The following is an 18429-nucleotide window of genomic DNA, read 5'->3' on the forward strand; positions in this document are numbered from 1 at the left end:
TCTGCACCCCGGTGTTAGTGCTCCCGCCCAGGGCCAGGGCATAGTCCTTCACGTGATGTTCACCCGCACCACACGCTCGCCTTGGATCCAAGTTAGGTGCAAGCCTTGTCGTGCAGACCACATTAGGTGGTTCCAACTCGTAGGTGACCCACGATTATTCGCACAGTCTTCACGTGATCGTAGCACTAGAGCGTATATATTACACCCAGTCCTGTCGTACAGACCACGTTAGGTGGTTCCGACTCGTGTGCAGATTCAGATATTGAGTTGAGATTGGAGCTCTATCTGCAGCCGTACAGGTCACGTTAGGTGACTCTCGGCTGCCAGATTATATGTTATTGATGTGAATTACGCTTGAGCATTTATATTTGATTATGAGATTCTGTTGTGGCATATTCTCGAGCATAAATGGCATATTGTGAGCATGAATGGCATATGGTGAAGCATGATTGGCATACCTATATATACGCATATATGTTCATTTTCTGGGAAGTATACAGGTTTTACGGCGAGGGGTTAGAATGTATTTTGCTAAAGAGTTTTCAAAGAACTTTGTTTTTGCCCACTCACGCTTTTGTTTTTGCGCCCCTCCAGGTTCTAGTGGTTTAGAAGGTTCGGTGGTTTTTTCCCAGAGGGCGTCCCGGCATTTCTGACAGACACTCACCATTGTAGGGTCACCTTCGGGTGTATTTATGTCGTATCTTTTCCTTTTGGACTGTTGTAGACTTGCTCTGAGTTGTGTCTCACATACACTAGTACTTTGTATGCTAGTTAGTTTTTAATTATTCGTACTTTTATATTACTATCTTCTTAGCTTCCGCACGCGCACATGGCTACGTCACCTTCGTGTGACGGCCAGCACGCCCTGATCTCGGTCGGGGTGTGTCAAAAATAAGAGCTAATAAATTTTAAATAGACTCATCACCTTAACCAATATTATAATTTAATATTAACAAATTAAAACTCCTATAGTACAAATATCTTGCTTCAAGTTATTACTTTAGTAGTAATTTTAGCTTAGCTCACCCATCGATTAATTTCTAACTACGCCATTGCATATAAGAACTCTTGTTTGGTCGTGTTTAATGAATTCACCCGACATATTTGTGTTGGTCTCCTTCACACCAACGACTCAAAGACCAATCATTCTATCAAGCGAGAAAATATAATAGGCATTGATCTTCGAGGATTGTAAATACCTAGCTAGTTGAAAATCAGAGGATATGACGGACAAACAAAACATAAAACTTTATTAATTTAAACGAAAGAGAAACTAATCTTAATAAGCAAGGAAACAAAAGCCTAATTGTAATGGGTTGGGCCTAAAACCCAAACAATAAAAATAAACAACTAATATTCCAACATAGCTAGTATTCCTATGATCAGGATTATAAACATTTATAATATCTGTATGAGAGAAAAAAAACTTGAGATTCTAACTTATTGATACTACAATTTTCTATTATATATTTCTTGGACTTATTATTTAGGGACATTACAAATTGACTAGGTCTTTGTGTAATTTCAACAACAAGAAAGATATCCTTACAATTCAACTAAATCTTAAGAAATCTCTTATAAATCATTGATTTAGAAGAAGAAATTAGAGTATAGTGTGACTAGATCTTTGTGTAATTTCAATAGCGAGAGAGATATCCTTACAATTCAACTAAACCTTAAGAAACCTCTTATAAATCATTGATTTAGAAGAAGAAATAAGAGTCAGTGTGAGACTCTTTTTTAATTTTTTTGCTAAAAAAAAAAGAAGGTCTAGTGTGAGACTTAGTCCATCCTTGACTCCATAAGTATAAATAATATCGTTTGTTCAAAAAAAAAAAAAATCAGAAATAAAAGAGTGATCGGAAATAAAATAAGATTAGAGTGCAAGTAACTGTTGGGATATGGAAGCAATGTTCACGTGGGGCGAATTGCCAAGATAGTAAAGCATGTGTCCTTCCCTCTTCTGAAACGGTGAAAACCCCTCTTGTGCTCCATGTCGACGTGATAATTGTTGCAAAAGGAAAACCAAACAAAAAAAGCCCAAACCAAAAGACACCCACACCCATTTGGATTTCCATCCAAGTCCCCCAAATCCCCAAAAATCCCAAATTCCCATATAAATTCGATTCACTCTTCTTCCTCCTCTCTCAATCGATCAATTTCGATTTTCAGAGGACCAGTTTGGCCTCACACGCAAAACCCACAACCTGGTTTCTTCTGATAAGATCATATCAGAAGAAGAAGCAGATTGTTGGAGACAGAAACTGCCTGCCATGGGGAAGAAGAGAAAGTCGGTGGCCACCAGCCTCGACGAGGTTGATCGAAGCATGTATACCTCCTTCTGCAGCGCCGCTAATTCCCTCTCTCAGCTCTACACTCAGGCCATGAACCACCAAAAACTCTCCTTTCAAGCCGGTGAACGCCACGCCCTTGTATGTCTCTTTCTCTCTCTACCTTCTTTATTTGTTGATTGTTTATCTAATCGCTGATTCCCTCATTGGGTTTTTGGTTCTACATCAGGATCAAATCAAAGTCACAATTTTTTGTTTCCAATTATTGATAGAAATTGGGGTTTCGTGGTTAATTGGTGTATTTCGTTTGGTTGTGAATTGGGTGAATGGTAGTTTTGAGTGAGCATGTCATGTCATTGCCAATAAGGTTGGATGAGAAAGACACCAACTTTTTCTGTATCTGTAGGAATTGTAATGAATATTAATGTTAAACTTGTCGAAAGTGCTTAAGATAATTGGTGGGGATTTCCAATTGTGAAAGGAATTTTTTGTTTGTAATTGGATATTATATTTACATGTTAATAAACCCTAAACATTAGATAACATGAATGATTTTTATCCCTATGTTGACAAAATGATTTTTCTTTTACCCTCCAAACACGGCAGTCGGACTTAAAGTCAGTAAATTTGCATGATTCTTGCTGCTGTTCTGATGTTGTTTGGCATAAAACTTCGAGTGGGATATGTTTTTGAAAAGTTGGTTTTGCAAAGGGTTTTGTATTCAACGCTCATTACACGAACATATGTACCATTTCCTTTCTCCAACTGATTGATTTGCCGTTCTCTTGCAAATTATGGTGCAAGTCTCTACTCTCTGTTGAGTTGGGCTCCACCATTTTTTGGAGTAAGCGGTTTTTATGTTCCTTCTTCCTTTCTCCCGTAGCCATATTTTTTGTACATTGTTTTGGCTTTTCACATTTTCTTCCTGCGATATACAGGGTTCTTGTGAACTGGCTAAACCAGCCGGATGATGTGTGACTTTTTTATGAATTTAAAATTTTGTTAAATATATTGTTTCCTTTTAGTTGATGGAATGTGCGAGGTCTCAAATGTTGCTTTATGCTTCCATGTTCAAAATGACATGCAATTTTTGTTGCTGGTAGCCAATAGTGCAATTGGTCTACAATGTTTATTAATATCTGTGCATATTCATTCTTGTATAAATTTTTTGCACACATAATTGCCCTATTAATGTGTAAATTTGCTTTAAAGATGGGCTGCATATCTGTTTTCTACATTTCATTGATGAAACTGCGCCGGATGTTTTTTCAGGATAAAATTTATCAGTGGATCTGTAGACAACAAGACGGAGGCTCACGAGTTACAACAGTCGATATAGTAAATTATCTTCAGGTTTGTTTACTATTTTCTATGTTTGATTTTGTAAAGGATATATTGTTCCATCTTGTTTGTCTCATAGTGTGATAACCTATCCAGAGGGCAAAAAACCACAGGGATGTTGCGCGCAGAGACATACACACGAAGTTGCTTCTTTGACATTCAAACTTTGTGTAAAACAAAACGGTTCTATCAAACTTAAGTGTGTCTTTCGTTCAGGGATGTTATATATTAGTGACGGCGTTAATTTTTTTAGCAGAGTCCATTAAGCACACACCCTTTGTATCAACTAACTTTTTACGGGTTTATTATATATTTTAAAAAATATTTGCAGTTTATTTGGATGATGTCACTTCCTCTCTTCTGTACATTCTATCCATCCCTCATGTAACATGTTACTAATGCATTTCTTGAATCTCATGTTGATTACTTGACATTTGCTCTTTCTAGACTTGATGTACATGCTAAGTATATATCTCGTATATGTTTGTATTTGCCTTCTAGAGAGCATAGGGTTAGGTGTTGCTAGATTAAGACCTTTTATAAGTGCAACATTGTGACCAATGGTTTCATTTCAGATTACCATTGCTGTGGTTCAGCTGAACTTTTGTGAGGGTTTATTTCCATATTTTTCCCAGTTGAAGAATTCCAACCTTCTTTTTTTGCCCAACGGAAGGAATTAATTTCATGGTTGGCATATTCTGTGGAATTGGGCCTGTATCCAGAATTTAACTTTCAAACCTGTTTGAAACTTTAAACATTGCACAGCTTAATGATTCTCCTTTTTTCAAGGGAATACTTTTATACCCTTTGTTAACTAGAAACTAAGGGCTTGTTTGGTAACCATTTGATTTTTAGTTTTTACATTTTGTGCTTGAGATATGGGGAAAGTATAAGGAGGAAGGAGGGGTGATGAAGGGTGGAGGAATGATGGTGGGTGAGATGTAGAGAAATGTATAAGAAACAAAAGTATACAGTCCTCTACTCTTCTTCATGTCTTCTTTCTACTGTATACTTCCCCCATATCTCAAGCACAAAAAATAAAATTAAAATTAAAAACCAAAATGGTTATGAAACAGGCCCTAAGAGTCTGGTTTTCTTAGGTGGTTCTTACCAATCAACATCCATGGAGGAATGTTTCTAAACCTTGGTTTTGTACTGATAAGTTTATTTCTTGTGTGTATGGATCATGCCTGTTTTTTAATAAAGAAATTCATGATGTGTAGCAACGGATGTGCTCTTACAATATGTAAAATTTAATAATCTAAACCTCATTTGTACAGCTTACAAATATCCTTCTTATCTCCATGCAGAATGAGTTGGACTATTGTGGGGAGGAGCCATCAATGTCCCCCAGGTTGCCACTCCAACATCAGCATCTGCAGCCCACTGCTCATTTTTCAAACTCAGGTTTCCCAGTTACTTCTGGGTCATCTGGTCCAACAAATACTGGGCAGGGAATTCGTTCTGAACAATGCGATCACCAATCTAAGAATTCAGTCTTCTCAAATGCTTTGTCGAGCCCTGTTCGCCAGAGTCTTCAGCACTATCACATTTCTCAAGATGGATATTATCCAGGAGCAGGTCTGCCGTCTGGAAATGGAGCCCGAAACAGTGAACCTAGCTTTCTCCACCCAAACCGGGATGCTAATCCTCCAAGTTCTAATGATACCTCGATGGACATGCATGCGGATAGTCCTGGTCATGATTCTACCTACTGAATGTTCAGTTGGTTCATCCAAGTATTTCCCATGGGACGGTGTCAGAAGTCTTTGGAAGAACCCTGACAATACAAAGCTCCTCTCTGGTGCAATTCCATAGGGAAGACGGCACATGGAAGCGGTAATGCAATCAATTTAATTTACTTTTGCTGTCTTGTTTGAGAATGGCTTGGTCTTCTCCATCTTCTGTAAGCATCTTTTTTGTATTGCTTTTTGTTTCGTTTTGTTTTACCAAAAACCGTTGTGTTTCTATTAGGCATTGCTTTTAATGTTGAAAGATTATCTCTGTAAATGTATTGATTCTGCTTTACATGACAATTGAAGATTTCAGTCATTAATTTATAAATTAAGATCATGAACGCATGAAAAATCCTTGTATTCGAACCCGATTCTTCGCTTGCCTCTGTCGAGTGTTATGCAATTGATCCCACCAAGCAGCGACAATTGCTTTGTGATGGAAGGCAATCATCGTCAACATTTTTGTCTCGGGAATTTCCATGACGGCGAATAATCTATCTTCTTCCACCGGCCAATCTCAGAAAACTGACTGTCTGCTTTTATTCATTACCCTTTGCGGAAACTCTATCGTTGTCGGCGAATAGTGAATAAGAGGCATGTCTCCTATTGTAAAATGAATGGCATTCGAGAAGCTCTCATTCAAACAAGGACTTTGTCTGCTCAACCATTTATGGAATCCATTAGTTTGATAGAAATCCCAAAGGATTATTTGATTAAAGATTGAATTGAGGATTACAATGGAAGCAGCCAATGGCTTAAATAATCTGATTACAACTCCTTGGGACAACTCAAAGGTCATAGGTAATTAAAAATGAACGCAAAAGACATTAATCAGACGACAAACGGAAAGTCCGATTTTTATTATAGAACTTGAAATGTAGCTTGGAAGCGTAAACGGCCTTTGGCAAAAATTCATTATATATCACGACAAAGCTATGAGTTTGAATCATGACGTCGTTCCTTTTCTGAAAATATATCATGGGCACAAATTGGAGCTCAAACGCCAAATTTGCAAATTCGCTGCATCCCTTTGTCTTATGTTGGTCTATTTTCTCTTCTAAGCTATTTGTTCTACATAATGCTCGCTTTGAACGCAGAAACCACATCTTTTAAGGCAACAATTGGAAAGTGCTTTTAAATTACTGAAATCGCTCTTAGAGAAAATGTTTTTAAAATCAATCCTTAGTAAAAATGTTAGTTTATCCTAAAAAAAGCACTTCAATTGTTTCCTGCTAGAAGCACATAACTAGTGTTTCTTGCAGGATGCACTTCTTTGATCTTCGTTTCCTTGAATAAAGTGGAATGAGTCATAGTGAACTTGCTAGGTGGATTTGTTCGCTATCTTTTCCTTGAATGGTGACCTACTCATGTTCGTCATGTTCATTTGGAGTGCTTCATCTATAGGTACCATGCATTGGAAATTGCGTAGTTGCTCAGTTAAAAGCCTTCTACTTCCTTTTGGATTTGCCTTTGGTGCTGCTGCCTCAGACGGTGATTTGTAGATCTGTGCAGCTCTTCTCGTAAGTTTGCTCGTCTGTGTCGTGGTTGCAGTACATGTTGTTCGTCTTTAGTTGGTGAGTGTGCTGCTCATGTTTGCCCTTAGCATTGCATGCCAGTTGGACTTGAGCTTGAGTGTCCTTGAGTTTCTTCTTGTTCCCTGTGTTCCATGTTCTAGTGTGAGATAGGAGAAGCTCCATACGAGCCAAGTTGTGGGTAGACATTGCACCTGGGTTTGGGTCTTGAATGTTTCTTGTCAAAGTGTGGACCCAACCATGAGTGTACACTGGCTCGTTGGCCAATCAAGGAATGCACACTTCTTTGCACACTAAGGAGGGAGAAAATGTTTTCGTAGGGGCTAAGGCGGAAGTGCACACTGCTTGAGCACTTAATTAGTGGCTGCTTGAATGGCTATTTGTCGGGACACATCAAGAAAGAAATATTGTCATAAACTCTCGTCCTGCTTCAGGATACCTCGTCAGGAGTGTGCTGCATTTCAATGTGCTCGAGGAATTAAATCACCAAGGTGGTATACGCGAGTACGTTTGTTAAGTCTATAACCTGCTAGGATAGTTTTGTATTGCCATTTGGAGTAGAGGAGCTCGATTGACATTTCAATGAATGGTAAAAGTGGAGTGGACGTGGGACACGAAATTTGAGCCAGGACGGGTTAACTCTAAGAGAACATAGGGTGAAAAAATTTGTGGTTTAGTCGCCAGTTTGCCGGTCAAGTCAGCTAGTCAGGTTTTAGCTGGCTAACCAACGACATGTTTTCTTTGTGATGGAAGGCAATCATCTTCAACATTTTTGTCTCGGGAACTTCCATGACGGCGAATAATCTATCTACTTCCACTAGCCAATCTCAGAAAACTAACTTTCTGCTTTTATTTGGTACCCTTTGCAAAAACTTTGTCGTTGTCGGCGAATAAGGACTTTGTCTGCTCAACCAATTATGGAATCCACCAGTTTGATAGAAATCCCAAAGGGTTGTTTGATTAAAGATTGAATTGATGATGAAGCAGCCAATTGCTTAAATAATTTGATTACAACTCCTTGGGACAACTCAAAGGTCATAGGTAATTAAAAATGAACTCAAAAGACATTAATCAGACGACAAACGAAAAGTCCGATTTTTATTTTAGAACTTGAAATGTAGCCTGGAAGCCTAAACGGCCTCAGATGGAAAAATTTCATTGTATATCACGACAAACGCTATGAGTTTAAACCATGGCGTCATTCCTTTGCTGAAAAGATATCATGGGCATAAATCGGAGCTTGAACGCCAAATTTGCAAATTCACTGCATCCCTTTGTCTTCTGTCGGTTTATTTTCTCTTCTATCCACTAAGCTATTTGTTCTACATAATGCCCGCTTTGAACGCATAAACCACATCCTTTGAGGCAACAATTGGAAAGTGCTTTTAAATTAATGAAATCGCTTTTAGAGAAAATATTTTTAAAATCAATCCTTAGACCAATTCCAACCCTTGAAGTAAGTCTAAAATTTTTCCTTCTATTCCCCTTGCATTTCTCTCCAACCCTTGTTTTAAAATTGGGTTAAGTGTTAAAATCTAAAAAAAACTCAAATTCCCCCCAAGATTTAGCCCAAAAAACTTGGTGGAGCCCAGAGAATATGGCCCACCCACATAGGGCTGTCTGCCCTAATGTCTGATGTGTAAATGAGCCTAACGACTCTTTTAAGATTTGGCGGCCATAATCAGTTGGGCTGTTGGTTCATCCAACGGTCAACATTCAAATTTTATTTTTTTAGTTTTATATTTATATATTTATTGAATCTAAAGGTTAAAAAAAAAAAAAAAAAAAAAAAAAAAAAAAAAAAATCTAACCACCCAAATTTAAATCCAACAGCTAAAATAATTAAAAAAAATTATTTAACTCAAAATTCACCAAAAAACTCTATAAATACATATGTATTTGTTCAAACATCCATACAAAACTCATTTTTCTCCTATAATTTTTCCAATTTTTCTTTCTACCATATTCCAAAACCATTTATTCCCATTTAGATTCTTCCAATCTCTATCATGTGTTTCATATTTTTCCATAGTGTTTCATGAGTTTCATGTGTTGATTTAGTGATTTTTCAATATTTATCGGAATTTAAATATTTTTAGGTCAAAATGTTCATAAAATTAATTTAGGATAGTCTACATAATTTTTTTTTCTTTAAAAAGTTAAGTTAAAAAAAAAATATCCTAAATTCATTCTTGAATAATCTGGAGCTAAAATTTAGGCTAGAAGGGTTGGAGCAAAAAAGCTGTTTTTGGGTTAAAACCTAAATTTTCTAGGCTAAAAATTTTAGGTTTTACTCCAAGGGTTGGAGATCGTCTTAGTAAAAATGCTAGTTTATCCTAAAAAAGCATTTCAATTGTTTCTTGCTGGAAGCATATAACTAGTGTTTCTTGCCGGATGCACTTCTTTGAATCCTCGTTTCCTTGAATAAAGTGGAGTGAGTTATAGTGAACTTGCGAGGTGTATTTGTTCATCATTTCCTTGAATGGTGACCTACTCATGTTCATCATGTCCGTTTGGAGTGCTTCATCTGTGGGTACCATGCACTGTAAATTGCGCACTTGCTCAGTTAAGAAACTTTCTACTTCTTTCTGGATTTGCCTTTAGTGGGCATAATGGTGCTCTCCGCTGCCTCAGACAGTGATCTGTAGGTCTGCGCTGCTTTTCTCAGAGGTCTGCTCGTCTATGTCGTGGTTGCAGTACACGTTATTCGTCTCCAGCTGGCGAGCGTGCTACTCGTGTTTGCATTTACTGTTGCATGCCAGTTTGACTTAAGCTTGAGTATCTTTGAGTATCTTTTTGTTCCCTTTGTTGCCTGTTCTAGTGTGACATAGGAAGAGCTTCATGCAAGCCAAGTTGTGAGTGGACATTACACCTGGGTTTAGGTATTGAGTGTTCCTTGTCAAAGTGTGGACCCAACCAGGAGTGTACACTAGCTCGCTGGGCAATCAAGGAATGCATACGTCTCTGCACACTAAGGAGAGAGAAAAAGTTTACGTGGGGGCTAAGGTGGAAATGCACACTGCTTGAACACTCAATTAGTGGCTGGTTAAGTGGCTATATGTCGGGACAGATTAAGAAAGAAAAATTGTCATCAACTCTTGTCCTACTCGGGGATACGTCATTAGGAGCGTGCTACATCTCGATGTGCTTGAGAAGTTAACTCACCAAGGTGGTCTGCTGCACGAGTGTGTTTATTAGGTCTATAACCTACCGGGATAGTTTTGGATTGCCATTTGGAGTAGAGGAGCTCGATTGACATTTCAATGAGTGGTGAAAGTGGACTGGACATGGGACACAAAATTTGAGCCGGGACGGGTTAACTCTACGAGAAAATGGGGTGAAAAATTTTGTGGTTTAGTTGCTAGTTCTCAGGTCAAGTCGTCTGGTCCAGTTTTAACTGGGGAACCAACGACCGATTTGGTTGAACGGGTCTGAAGCTGCAATTAGGTTATGCGCATGAGCTTGGTTCGGGCGTTGGGCTTACGTCTGAACTTGCTGCATGTAACATCCTACATCAACCAATAGATAGGGGTTGATGTGCCTTATATGTACATGCTTACCTCCATATAGCAAGAGGCCTTTTGGGAACTCACTAGCTTTGGGTTCCATCAGAACTCTGAAGTTAAACGAGTTTAGGCGTGAGCAATCCTAGGACGGGTGACCCACTGGGAAGTTCTCGTCTGAGTTCCCATAAACAAAATCGTAAGGGCGTGGCCGGGGCCCAAAGCGAACAATATCGTGTTACGGCGGAACCGAGACTGGGATGTGATAAAATGGTATCAGAGCCACTCTGCCGTGTGGTGCGAGTGTGCCGATGAGGACATCGGGCCCTTAAGGGGGGTGGATTGTAACATCCCACATCGATCAACAGAGAGGGGGTGATGTTCCTTATATGTACATGCTCACCTCCTATAGCACGAGGTCTTTTGGGAACTCACTGGCTTTGGATTCCTTCGGAACTCTGAACTTAAGCTAGTTCGGGCGAGAGCAATCTCAGGATGGGTAACCCACTGGGAAGTTCTCATTTGAGTTCCCAGAAACAAAATCGTGAGGGTGTGGCTGGGGCCCAAAACGGACAATATCGTGCTACGGCAAAGCCGAGACTAGGATGTGACACGGCAGCTCGGGCTTGGACCTATTAGACTGCAACAGCAGCTGCAAATCTGCTTCGTAGGCTAGTTGCACTGTGTATTAGGCTTGCATGAATTAGGCTAGTTTGAGGCTGCTATTATAGCTGTTGTTGCTATAGTTTGGGCCTCCATGGCTTGAACATTAGTTATGGCTATTGTTGTAGCGGTTGCATCTAAGCCTGCGGGAGGAGGTAGCTGTTGAGACTTTAAGGTCCGCCGTGCAGAGCGGCCAACGGGGTTGTAACCAGGGCCTCCCTATTTTCTCCATTCTTCAGTCCATCTTCAGGCATGTAAGGAGTGTCATTCGTCGTGGTTTTGGAATTTCTAACCATATTTTTCTTTCTTTAGGGCACACGAATCAAGGAATTAAAAATTTAGAGATTGCGTGTGTTGGAGAAATTCGGAAAGAATTGCAGTTTCTTTGAGAATTAAATCAAGTTGTCAATCAAAACACCAATTAGTGGTAGCAAAAATCCGCAGTTTTCAGTCTTGATGAAATTGTATCTTCAAAACGATTAAACACCTTTGATCAAAGACCAAAGCCATGCGCCTAAAGACTTGGGAGGAGTTTTGGCCAATAGATCTAAAGAGATAGAGTTTCGGACTCGATGGCTTAATAAAAGTTCACCAAAAAATTGGTATAGAATGAAGTATTTATAGAGAATAGAGTTGACCACCGGGTGATGGATCTTGCACCATGCATCGACTCCCAATTGGTCAAGGTGTGTCATTCGTTGGATGTAGTTAGAAAGTATCATTAAGATGTTGAGATATCTTAACGATGTTTGAGAATAATTCTTAATGATATATTAAATTAATAATAATATCTAAGACTTATCTTTGGAGAGTTCTTGGTTGGATGTTACATGTACATCTTTGAATAAAGGAATATATCTTTTGGTGTGGAAAACTTAAAAGTAGGAATGATTATTAATTCTATGTTAATTCTCTTGTCCTATCTCCTTGTCATGGGCAAATGAACTTGAAGAAAATGTCGTCAATAGCTCAGGTCTTTTGGTGTGAAACGAACTTGGACTTCACCAATATAATAAAGGGAGTTTTAATGAAAAATCTACGGTACTGTTCATTTTAACGAAAAATTATATTTTTACACTAAAAAGTCAATCCTGGTACTATTCACTTTACCCTTTATTTTGTCCTTATCATTAAAACTCAAAGTTTTTAAACCCTTTTCATTAGTTTTCCTTATAATAAAAGATAATTCTCGTCAATAGTAAATAAAAATTTACTAGTCAGCTTCAAAATTTTTAAAATTAATTTGAACTCCTCATAATTTGACATACCCTAAAAGTAATTTTCAGTTCAAGCAGTCTGAAAATATATTCTATATTTAACATTACTCAGTAAGATACTTACAAATTTCGAGATCAAAATAGCAACGTGCCGACGGATCATAATTCATATACTTTACCAGAAGACAAAAGTGAGTGAAGCAAAATAGTAGAAAAAATAAAAAGAAAAAAGAAAAAAAAGAGAAACAAAGTAATGAATGAGGGCCCGTCGCTATCATAGTGGGAGTCGCTATCCCTATCCACCTTTAAATAATACCAACCATAAATAATCCCACGCCTTTTCCTTTTTCCTTTTTTCATCCTTTTCTTTTTTATTCCTCTCTCTCTCTCTCTCTCTCTCTCTCTCCGATTGATAACCGGTTTTTTAGCAACCAGCCGCGATCGAAGAAGTCAGAGCCGCCGATTCGCTGGCCGCCGAACATCTGGAAATCTCTCTGCTTCTTGGATTTCCAACTTCCTCAGGTATTGCTGCTGACTCTCCTCTCCCTTTCTCTTTGATCTGATTTTCTGTTTGTTTCCAGAGAAAATTATGGAACTGAAAAGAAATAAAGTTGTACTCCCTCTGGATTCTTGAAGGAAAAGGTCAAATTTCACTTCAATTGCGCCAATACGTTACATTCTACTCAGTTGCATGGGAAAATTCGGATTCAGAATTTAAATTTCGTTTGAGGAAATTATACGAAATTTTAATTCCGAATCAAATTGTTGCTTTTTTTATTCTTTTCAAATTTTCAAAAATAGGAACTATAAAATCATCTGACTATTTATAAATATGATACTATTTAGATAAGAGTATTAGTTACTGTTGGTTTAATTTAATGATCGACAGTTAGTAGAGAAAAAAAATTAAATGAAATGCTGTGATGGGTAATGTATAACTTTTCTTGCAGAGCTGAAATATTTTTAGTAATTCTGTACTTTACTAGGAACTGCACTGTATGTATGCGATTCTGGGTATCAGTAATTCTCTACTTTCGGGTCAAATGAACATGTTACGGAAGCCTTGTTAACCTTGGTTTATCGAAATTTGGTTTATATTAAGGTTCTATATATGTTGTGAATCTGAAAACTGGTAAAGCTTTGACATTATATGATCGTGAGCAATTGCGTGTTACTTGGTACTTAATCATACTAATTTACATCTTTCTAAGATTTTTGAATGCCTTACAAGCCTTTAGTTTTGATGAGTTTTGTGCTCACAAACATGCATATGTGCATATATCTAGCTATGATCTCTTTCCGGATATTGGTATCTTATACTATCAAGTCGTTAATCAAGAACATGCATTCAAACATGATTCCATGTCATCAACAGTTCGAATTCATAATCCTGTGTGTGCGTCTGTGTATTTTGTTGGATCATATTATCAGATTGTCAATTAGAATGGCATTTAGATATGAGTGTTTTTTATAGATGGTCTTGATCTTTAGTGTGGCAAGAAAACATGTTAGCATACTTACATGACAACATTACCACGCATATGGTCTCTCTTTAATAAGGATGTCCTCATTTTTAGAGAAGTAAGGAGCATCTATAGCAATGTGCTCTATTGATTTTAAATTTTGAACCATATAATCGTTTAGCCGTTTGATTACCATCATGATTACTTCAGTATTTATCTAGAAGATACTGTTCTTCTATTTGTTTGGCCATAGTTGGATAACTCAATGGTTTCCGAAATGACCTGAAAAATGAGTGGTACAGATCATTGAACCACATTGCATGTCAGGCCCACATGACATCCATATAAATGGGAATCCTTTCTTTGGAAAGGCATTATATATGTGTGCGCGCGCTTGTTGAACACGATCAAGTGCGGAATTCCACCCCTGATCTAGCCTGATATATGCACTTTCTATTAAAAAAAAAAAAAAAATTTGGGAACTGGATTAGTTTCTGTTGGTAAATTGGTAGAATTGCAATGATGCAAATACTGATTATGTTTTACTTTTCTTACAGTGAGTTATTGGTGGATGAAAGTCAGGATTTGGTTCTTCTGAGCAGAGCCACCTGTATAGGAAACACATCTTGGTGGCCAAATGAGCAGAACTGATGTTATTTGCAGTAGAAGGAGGAGGGTTCTTCTCATCTTCAGCTGCTGGGTATAGCAAGGGCCTAGCCGTTCTTCTCTTGGGTCAGAAGAAAGAAGATAAACCCATGAGAGTTTCGCCGTGGAATCAGTACCGGTTGGTGGATCAAGAATCTGACACTGACCTCCAGCTGGCTTCCACAAAGAACCGACTTTCCCGCGGCTGCGCTTCCTTTGTCTGCTTTGGTCGCGCTTCCGCCGGGCTCGACACTCCATCTCCTCTTAAAGTGGGCCCTGCCCAACAGCAGGATATCTTGCCTGGATCTCTTGTTTCTGACGAAGGCAAGGATCATACTGCTGATGCTGATGATGACCATATTGCAAGAAAGGTTGTTGTTAAAAGTAGCCTGAAGAATTCATCCAAAAGAAATCCAGCTTCTGTTGAGAGTGCTAATGAACGTGAAGCATCGAGTGAACTAGGTAGTGATATTCCTGGTCATGCGGAAACGAGGAAAGTGCAGTGGACAGATGTTTGCGGGAGTGAGCTTGTTGAAATCAGGGAATTTGAGCCCAGGTATTTTAAATTTTATATTTAAGTATTATGAATCACAATATTACTAAACACATTTATCTAGCCCATTAGTTGAACTTAGAGTAAACTAGCTGCAGGCTCTCCAGAAACTAAGCCTCATTTCTGGGGTTTTAATTTGGTGTTTTCTCCCTAGTACTGGAATATAAGAGTAGAATCACTCTTCATGGACTTTTACATTTCTATTGTTCATTGACATTTCACCTGTATTAAAGTGAGGATACACATATATGAGATGGTGAAATTTAAGGTAGGTTTCCAATTAGTGAGGAGAAATATAGATGGTTGCATTATCAGAAGGATGGACGGAATGTGTTTGATTGTGGTAGGGATGTACCTCTAGGGTGTTTGGGTGGGGGACTTCCAAATTCCAAGGCATTTACCCAAAACGAAGAAGAAATGGCTCTGAAAAAGTTGGATAAGATAAAAGGAATTAGAAAATGCACTTCATGTGCGTTGCAAGGGCATGTGACAGAATTGTAAATGACTCCTCCAAGTAGTAATTTTCAAATCCCTCAATAATAGTTTTGTAATGCTCATGCGGTACATTTCTAGTCCCTCCCTTCCAACTTTTTGTCATCCATTTTTTCATCAGTATGCCTAACTCCCTTGTAAATTGGAAATTCCTCGTCCAAACAGACCCTAGTGTTGGATAGGTTTTCAATTATAGTTTTGTTGTATAGTTCGGAAGGCTAGGTGGATTTATGACTAGGAGCTACCTGCTTGTTGGGTTGTTAATGCTTGGACTTAGGCTACAACTATTTTTTTTTTTTTTCATCACCATGAACGTCCAACTTGGCAAGTTGGGGCTTACCAACCCCCCAACCCATAAATTTGGTTACAAACCTGTACAGGAATTCAACCAAGGTGTTTAAATTGAGATTTTGTTCAGCTATTTTCCCATTTACTTTTTAAGGTAGGCCGAAGGATGAACTTAGAGCTTTGAGCCCATGATGAGTTGTAGTTAGTCTATTAGGAATTATAGTCTTTAAGAGGATTAATTGTTTTCCCAATTGAAGTTGTTTTTCCAATTGGAGTTGGTTTCTCAATTGGAGAAGGATTGATAACTAGATTCCAATTAGGATTAGCGTTCCTTATTGAAGAAGACCTTTATTATGTCTATATAAAGGTTGCAATAGCATTGAAGTAGAGCAATAATAAGTTGTATACCACTCAAGGAGTTAGAGTGAGAGAATAATGTAAGGGGCAAAGTGTGTGCGAGAGAAAAGAAAAGAGATAAGAGTGTATTTCTTGTTCGTTCAGGTTTTTCGTCAAGTCTTTGTCCATGAGGCTTGGCAAGATACTTAGTACTCATTATTGATATTGCGAAAAATTGTTGTTGCTGCCCCGTGGACGTAGCCACATAGTCGAACCATGTAAATTCTTGGTGTTATTTGTTTTCGGTGTTAGAGTTTGTTTTTCCCATTCTTAAACGTGATTTTCACAACACTAGGTTGGTAGAGTGGACTGTTTCCCTGTAACGGGATGGAGGGATTTATTTTATCAGAAGGGGCTACCCAAATATCTATTTGCAGTTTGTGGATGTATCTCTTGTACTTTGAGGGAGGACAATAGGTTTTCTGAATTTGGTTTAGATTATTGAATCATAATGCTTGTTATTGTGGTAGGTGTTAAAGTTGGTTTTGGGAAAAGAGTTAGTACAGTGAATCATCTTTTCCAATTTCTCCATATGTACAGGAATGTGCTATTGTCTTCTCTTGCTTCCTTTTGACCTTCTCGTTTAATCTAGTTGATCCTGAAAAAAAAAATGGATATTCATGCTTTTGGAGCTTCACTTGTAAATTAGTTTTTCATTTTGTTAACACTTTTTTGACCCATGCTTAGCTTTAATTTGGAACCTTAGTGCACCTATTCAAGTGAATATTTTTGCATGGTTGGTGCCCCATAGGAAACTTAGCACATGCGATTTGCTCCAAAGGAAAAAGTTGTATGGTTGTTATCTCCCCGTTTGTGCACTTTGCTCAAAGGCGAGTTGAGTGTATTGATCATACCTTTTGCCATTGTCCATTTACTTTGCAAGTTTGCCAAGAGATTTCAGTTCCTTGATATTGGTGACTTGGGCTTAGGTTTATATGAGAAGGCAGTTACGCTTAGGAGAACTGTGGTTTAACAACTTGACCTTTACAGTTGGCTTGATATGGTCCTTCTTTAACAACTTGACCTTTAGAGTTATAGTGGTTGCCTAATATGGTATCAGAGCTCTTGTTGTAAGAGCTTCTATGATCAGACCCTTTAATCCTTCATCCCCATTTTTATGTCAATTTGCAACGTTCAGGGTGGTGGTCTTTACGTATATGTTGATAATCATTTCGGTTTTAGTTATCAAATTTCACTATTTGTGCTTGAGATATGAGAGGGATGAGGGAGAGAGGGGCTAAAGGAAAGACGAATGAATGAAAATAGAATCATTCTATTCTCGAGCTGATTTTTAGCATCTCAGCATTTTAGGGCCCTTTGGTTCTGCTCGTCCGGTCTAAAAGCAAAATTAAAAAAAACCAGCACTCAACTGCTGGGAAGAAATGACAAAGAAAACAAGCAGCAAGGATCGACTGTCATCAATATGTTCTTGATTATACTTGTTGAATACTTCTATATTAGTTTTTGTCGGATATTTGAGGGTTAATTTTACAATTTGTCGTATGTTCTCTGCAAGATGTTTTTCTTGCATTCCGTGCAATCCGGGAAGTATATATTTTTCTGTTTCCTTTTTGTTTCACCTTATTTTGCGTTGTTTCATTTCTTTTTTTTCTTACTACATTTAATTTTTGCTGAGATGGAAACGGTGTCATATTGGCAGTGAAATGGACGGATCAGATGATGAGTTCGACAATGGGAATGAAAGAAGTTGTGCATGTGTGGTTATGTAGTTTGGTTTTTACCTGACGATGATTTGGGCTTCTCCTCTCTCTAGATGCAAACATTTCTTCAGGTAACTTACCGCTAACAGAGCTTGTTTGGTTGATACTTATTTCCGGAAGAAGAAAACGGTTTTTGAGTCCATGCAAAACACCACCATAGCAAGGAGTATTATTTGTCACCATGTCCGTCGGAATGAACATTCATGTGTATATCAGGTTGCTGTGGGTTTCAATTTTGTCCCTTTGGGTTTGGAGACATAGTTTCGTTTGTTATTCTTCCTCCTGTGTGACTGCACTGTTCATTATTTTGTCGTAATTAATGTATTATTTTTTGTCCTTCTGATTTGGGTTAATGAATTTTCAGTATTTTCCTATTCTCTGAAAACTAAAACCTTTGAAGAATGACTGATGTTATGCTCTATAGTCCAAGGCACTTTGTTGGATTTTAACCGAGCATTCGTCCCCGTTGCGTATGTTGAGCTAGTAACCTGAGCTAGGAGCATAATTGAAAGAGATTTATTGGTACTCAACAGACTGCTGGGCGTCTCGCAGAGTGACCCTAACGGGGAACTTTGTTTTTTTTTTTTT

At 38.1% G+C, this 18429-nt stretch overlaps 2 protein-coding genes across 3 annotated transcripts; both read left to right on the forward strand.

The window, feature by feature from the left end:
- The first annotated feature begins 1970 nt into the window (after positions 1–1970).
- LOC137725601 (uncharacterized) lies at positions 1971–5720 on the forward strand. Its single transcript, XM_068464342.2, has 3 exons — positions 1971–2432; positions 3564–3644; positions 4943–5720. The coding sequence occupies exons 1-3, from the start codon at positions 2274–2276 to the stop codon at positions 5348–5350; spliced, it is 648 nt and encodes a 215-aa protein (XP_068320443.1). The 5' UTR covers positions 1971–2273; the 3' UTR covers positions 5351–5720.
- Positions 5721–12616: 6896 nt separating this feature from the next.
- LOC137726859 (uncharacterized) lies at positions 12617–18181 on the forward strand. Of its 2 annotated transcripts, XM_088694976.1 has the most exons (4): positions 12627–12805; positions 12865–12925; positions 14304–14947; positions 17781–18181. In XM_088694976.1, the coding sequence occupies exons 3-4, from the start codon at positions 14397–14399 to the stop codon at positions 17848–17850; spliced, it is 621 nt and encodes a 206-aa protein (XP_088551102.1). In that variant the 5' UTR covers positions 12627–12805; positions 12865–12925; positions 14304–14396; the 3' UTR covers positions 17851–18181. The 2 variants fall into 2 exon arrangements, with proteins under 2 accessions (XP_068321915.2, XP_088551102.1); XM_068465814.2 differs by lacking the exon at positions 12865–12925 and having other exon boundaries at positions 12617–12805.
- Positions 18182–18429: the final 248 nt, after the last annotated feature.

The sequence above is a fragment of the Pyrus communis genome, chromosome 5, assembly GCF_041283825.1.
Source record: "Pyrus communis isolate YQ-2024b chromosome 5, ASM4128382v1, whole genome shotgun sequence".
NCBI lineage: Eukaryota > Viridiplantae > Streptophyta > Magnoliopsida > Rosales > Rosaceae > Pyrus > Pyrus communis.

Excerpts from the sequence above, each read along its gene's own strand:
- LOC137725601 (XM_068464342.2), top strand. The coding sequence starts at position 2,274 with ATGGGGAAGAAGAGAAAGTCGGTGGCCACCAGCCTCGACGAGGTTGAT. Across the intron at positions 2,433-3,563 it reads CCGGTGAACGCCACGCCCTT|GATAAAATTTATCAGTGGAT; the intron begins GTATGTCTCTTT and ends ATGTTTTTTCAG. Across the intron at positions 3,645-4,942 it reads ATATAGTAAATTATCTTCAG|AATGAGTTGGACTATTGTGG; the intron begins GTTTGTTTACTA and ends ATCTCCATGCAG.
- LOC137726859 (XM_068465814.2), top strand. The coding sequence starts at position 14,397 with ATGTTATTTGCAGTAGAAGGAGGAGGGTTCTTCTCATCTTCAGCTGCT. Across the intron at positions 14,948-17,780 it reads ATCAGGGAATTTGAGCCCAG|TGAAATGGACGGATCAGATG; the intron begins GTATTTTAAATT and ends TCATATTGGCAG.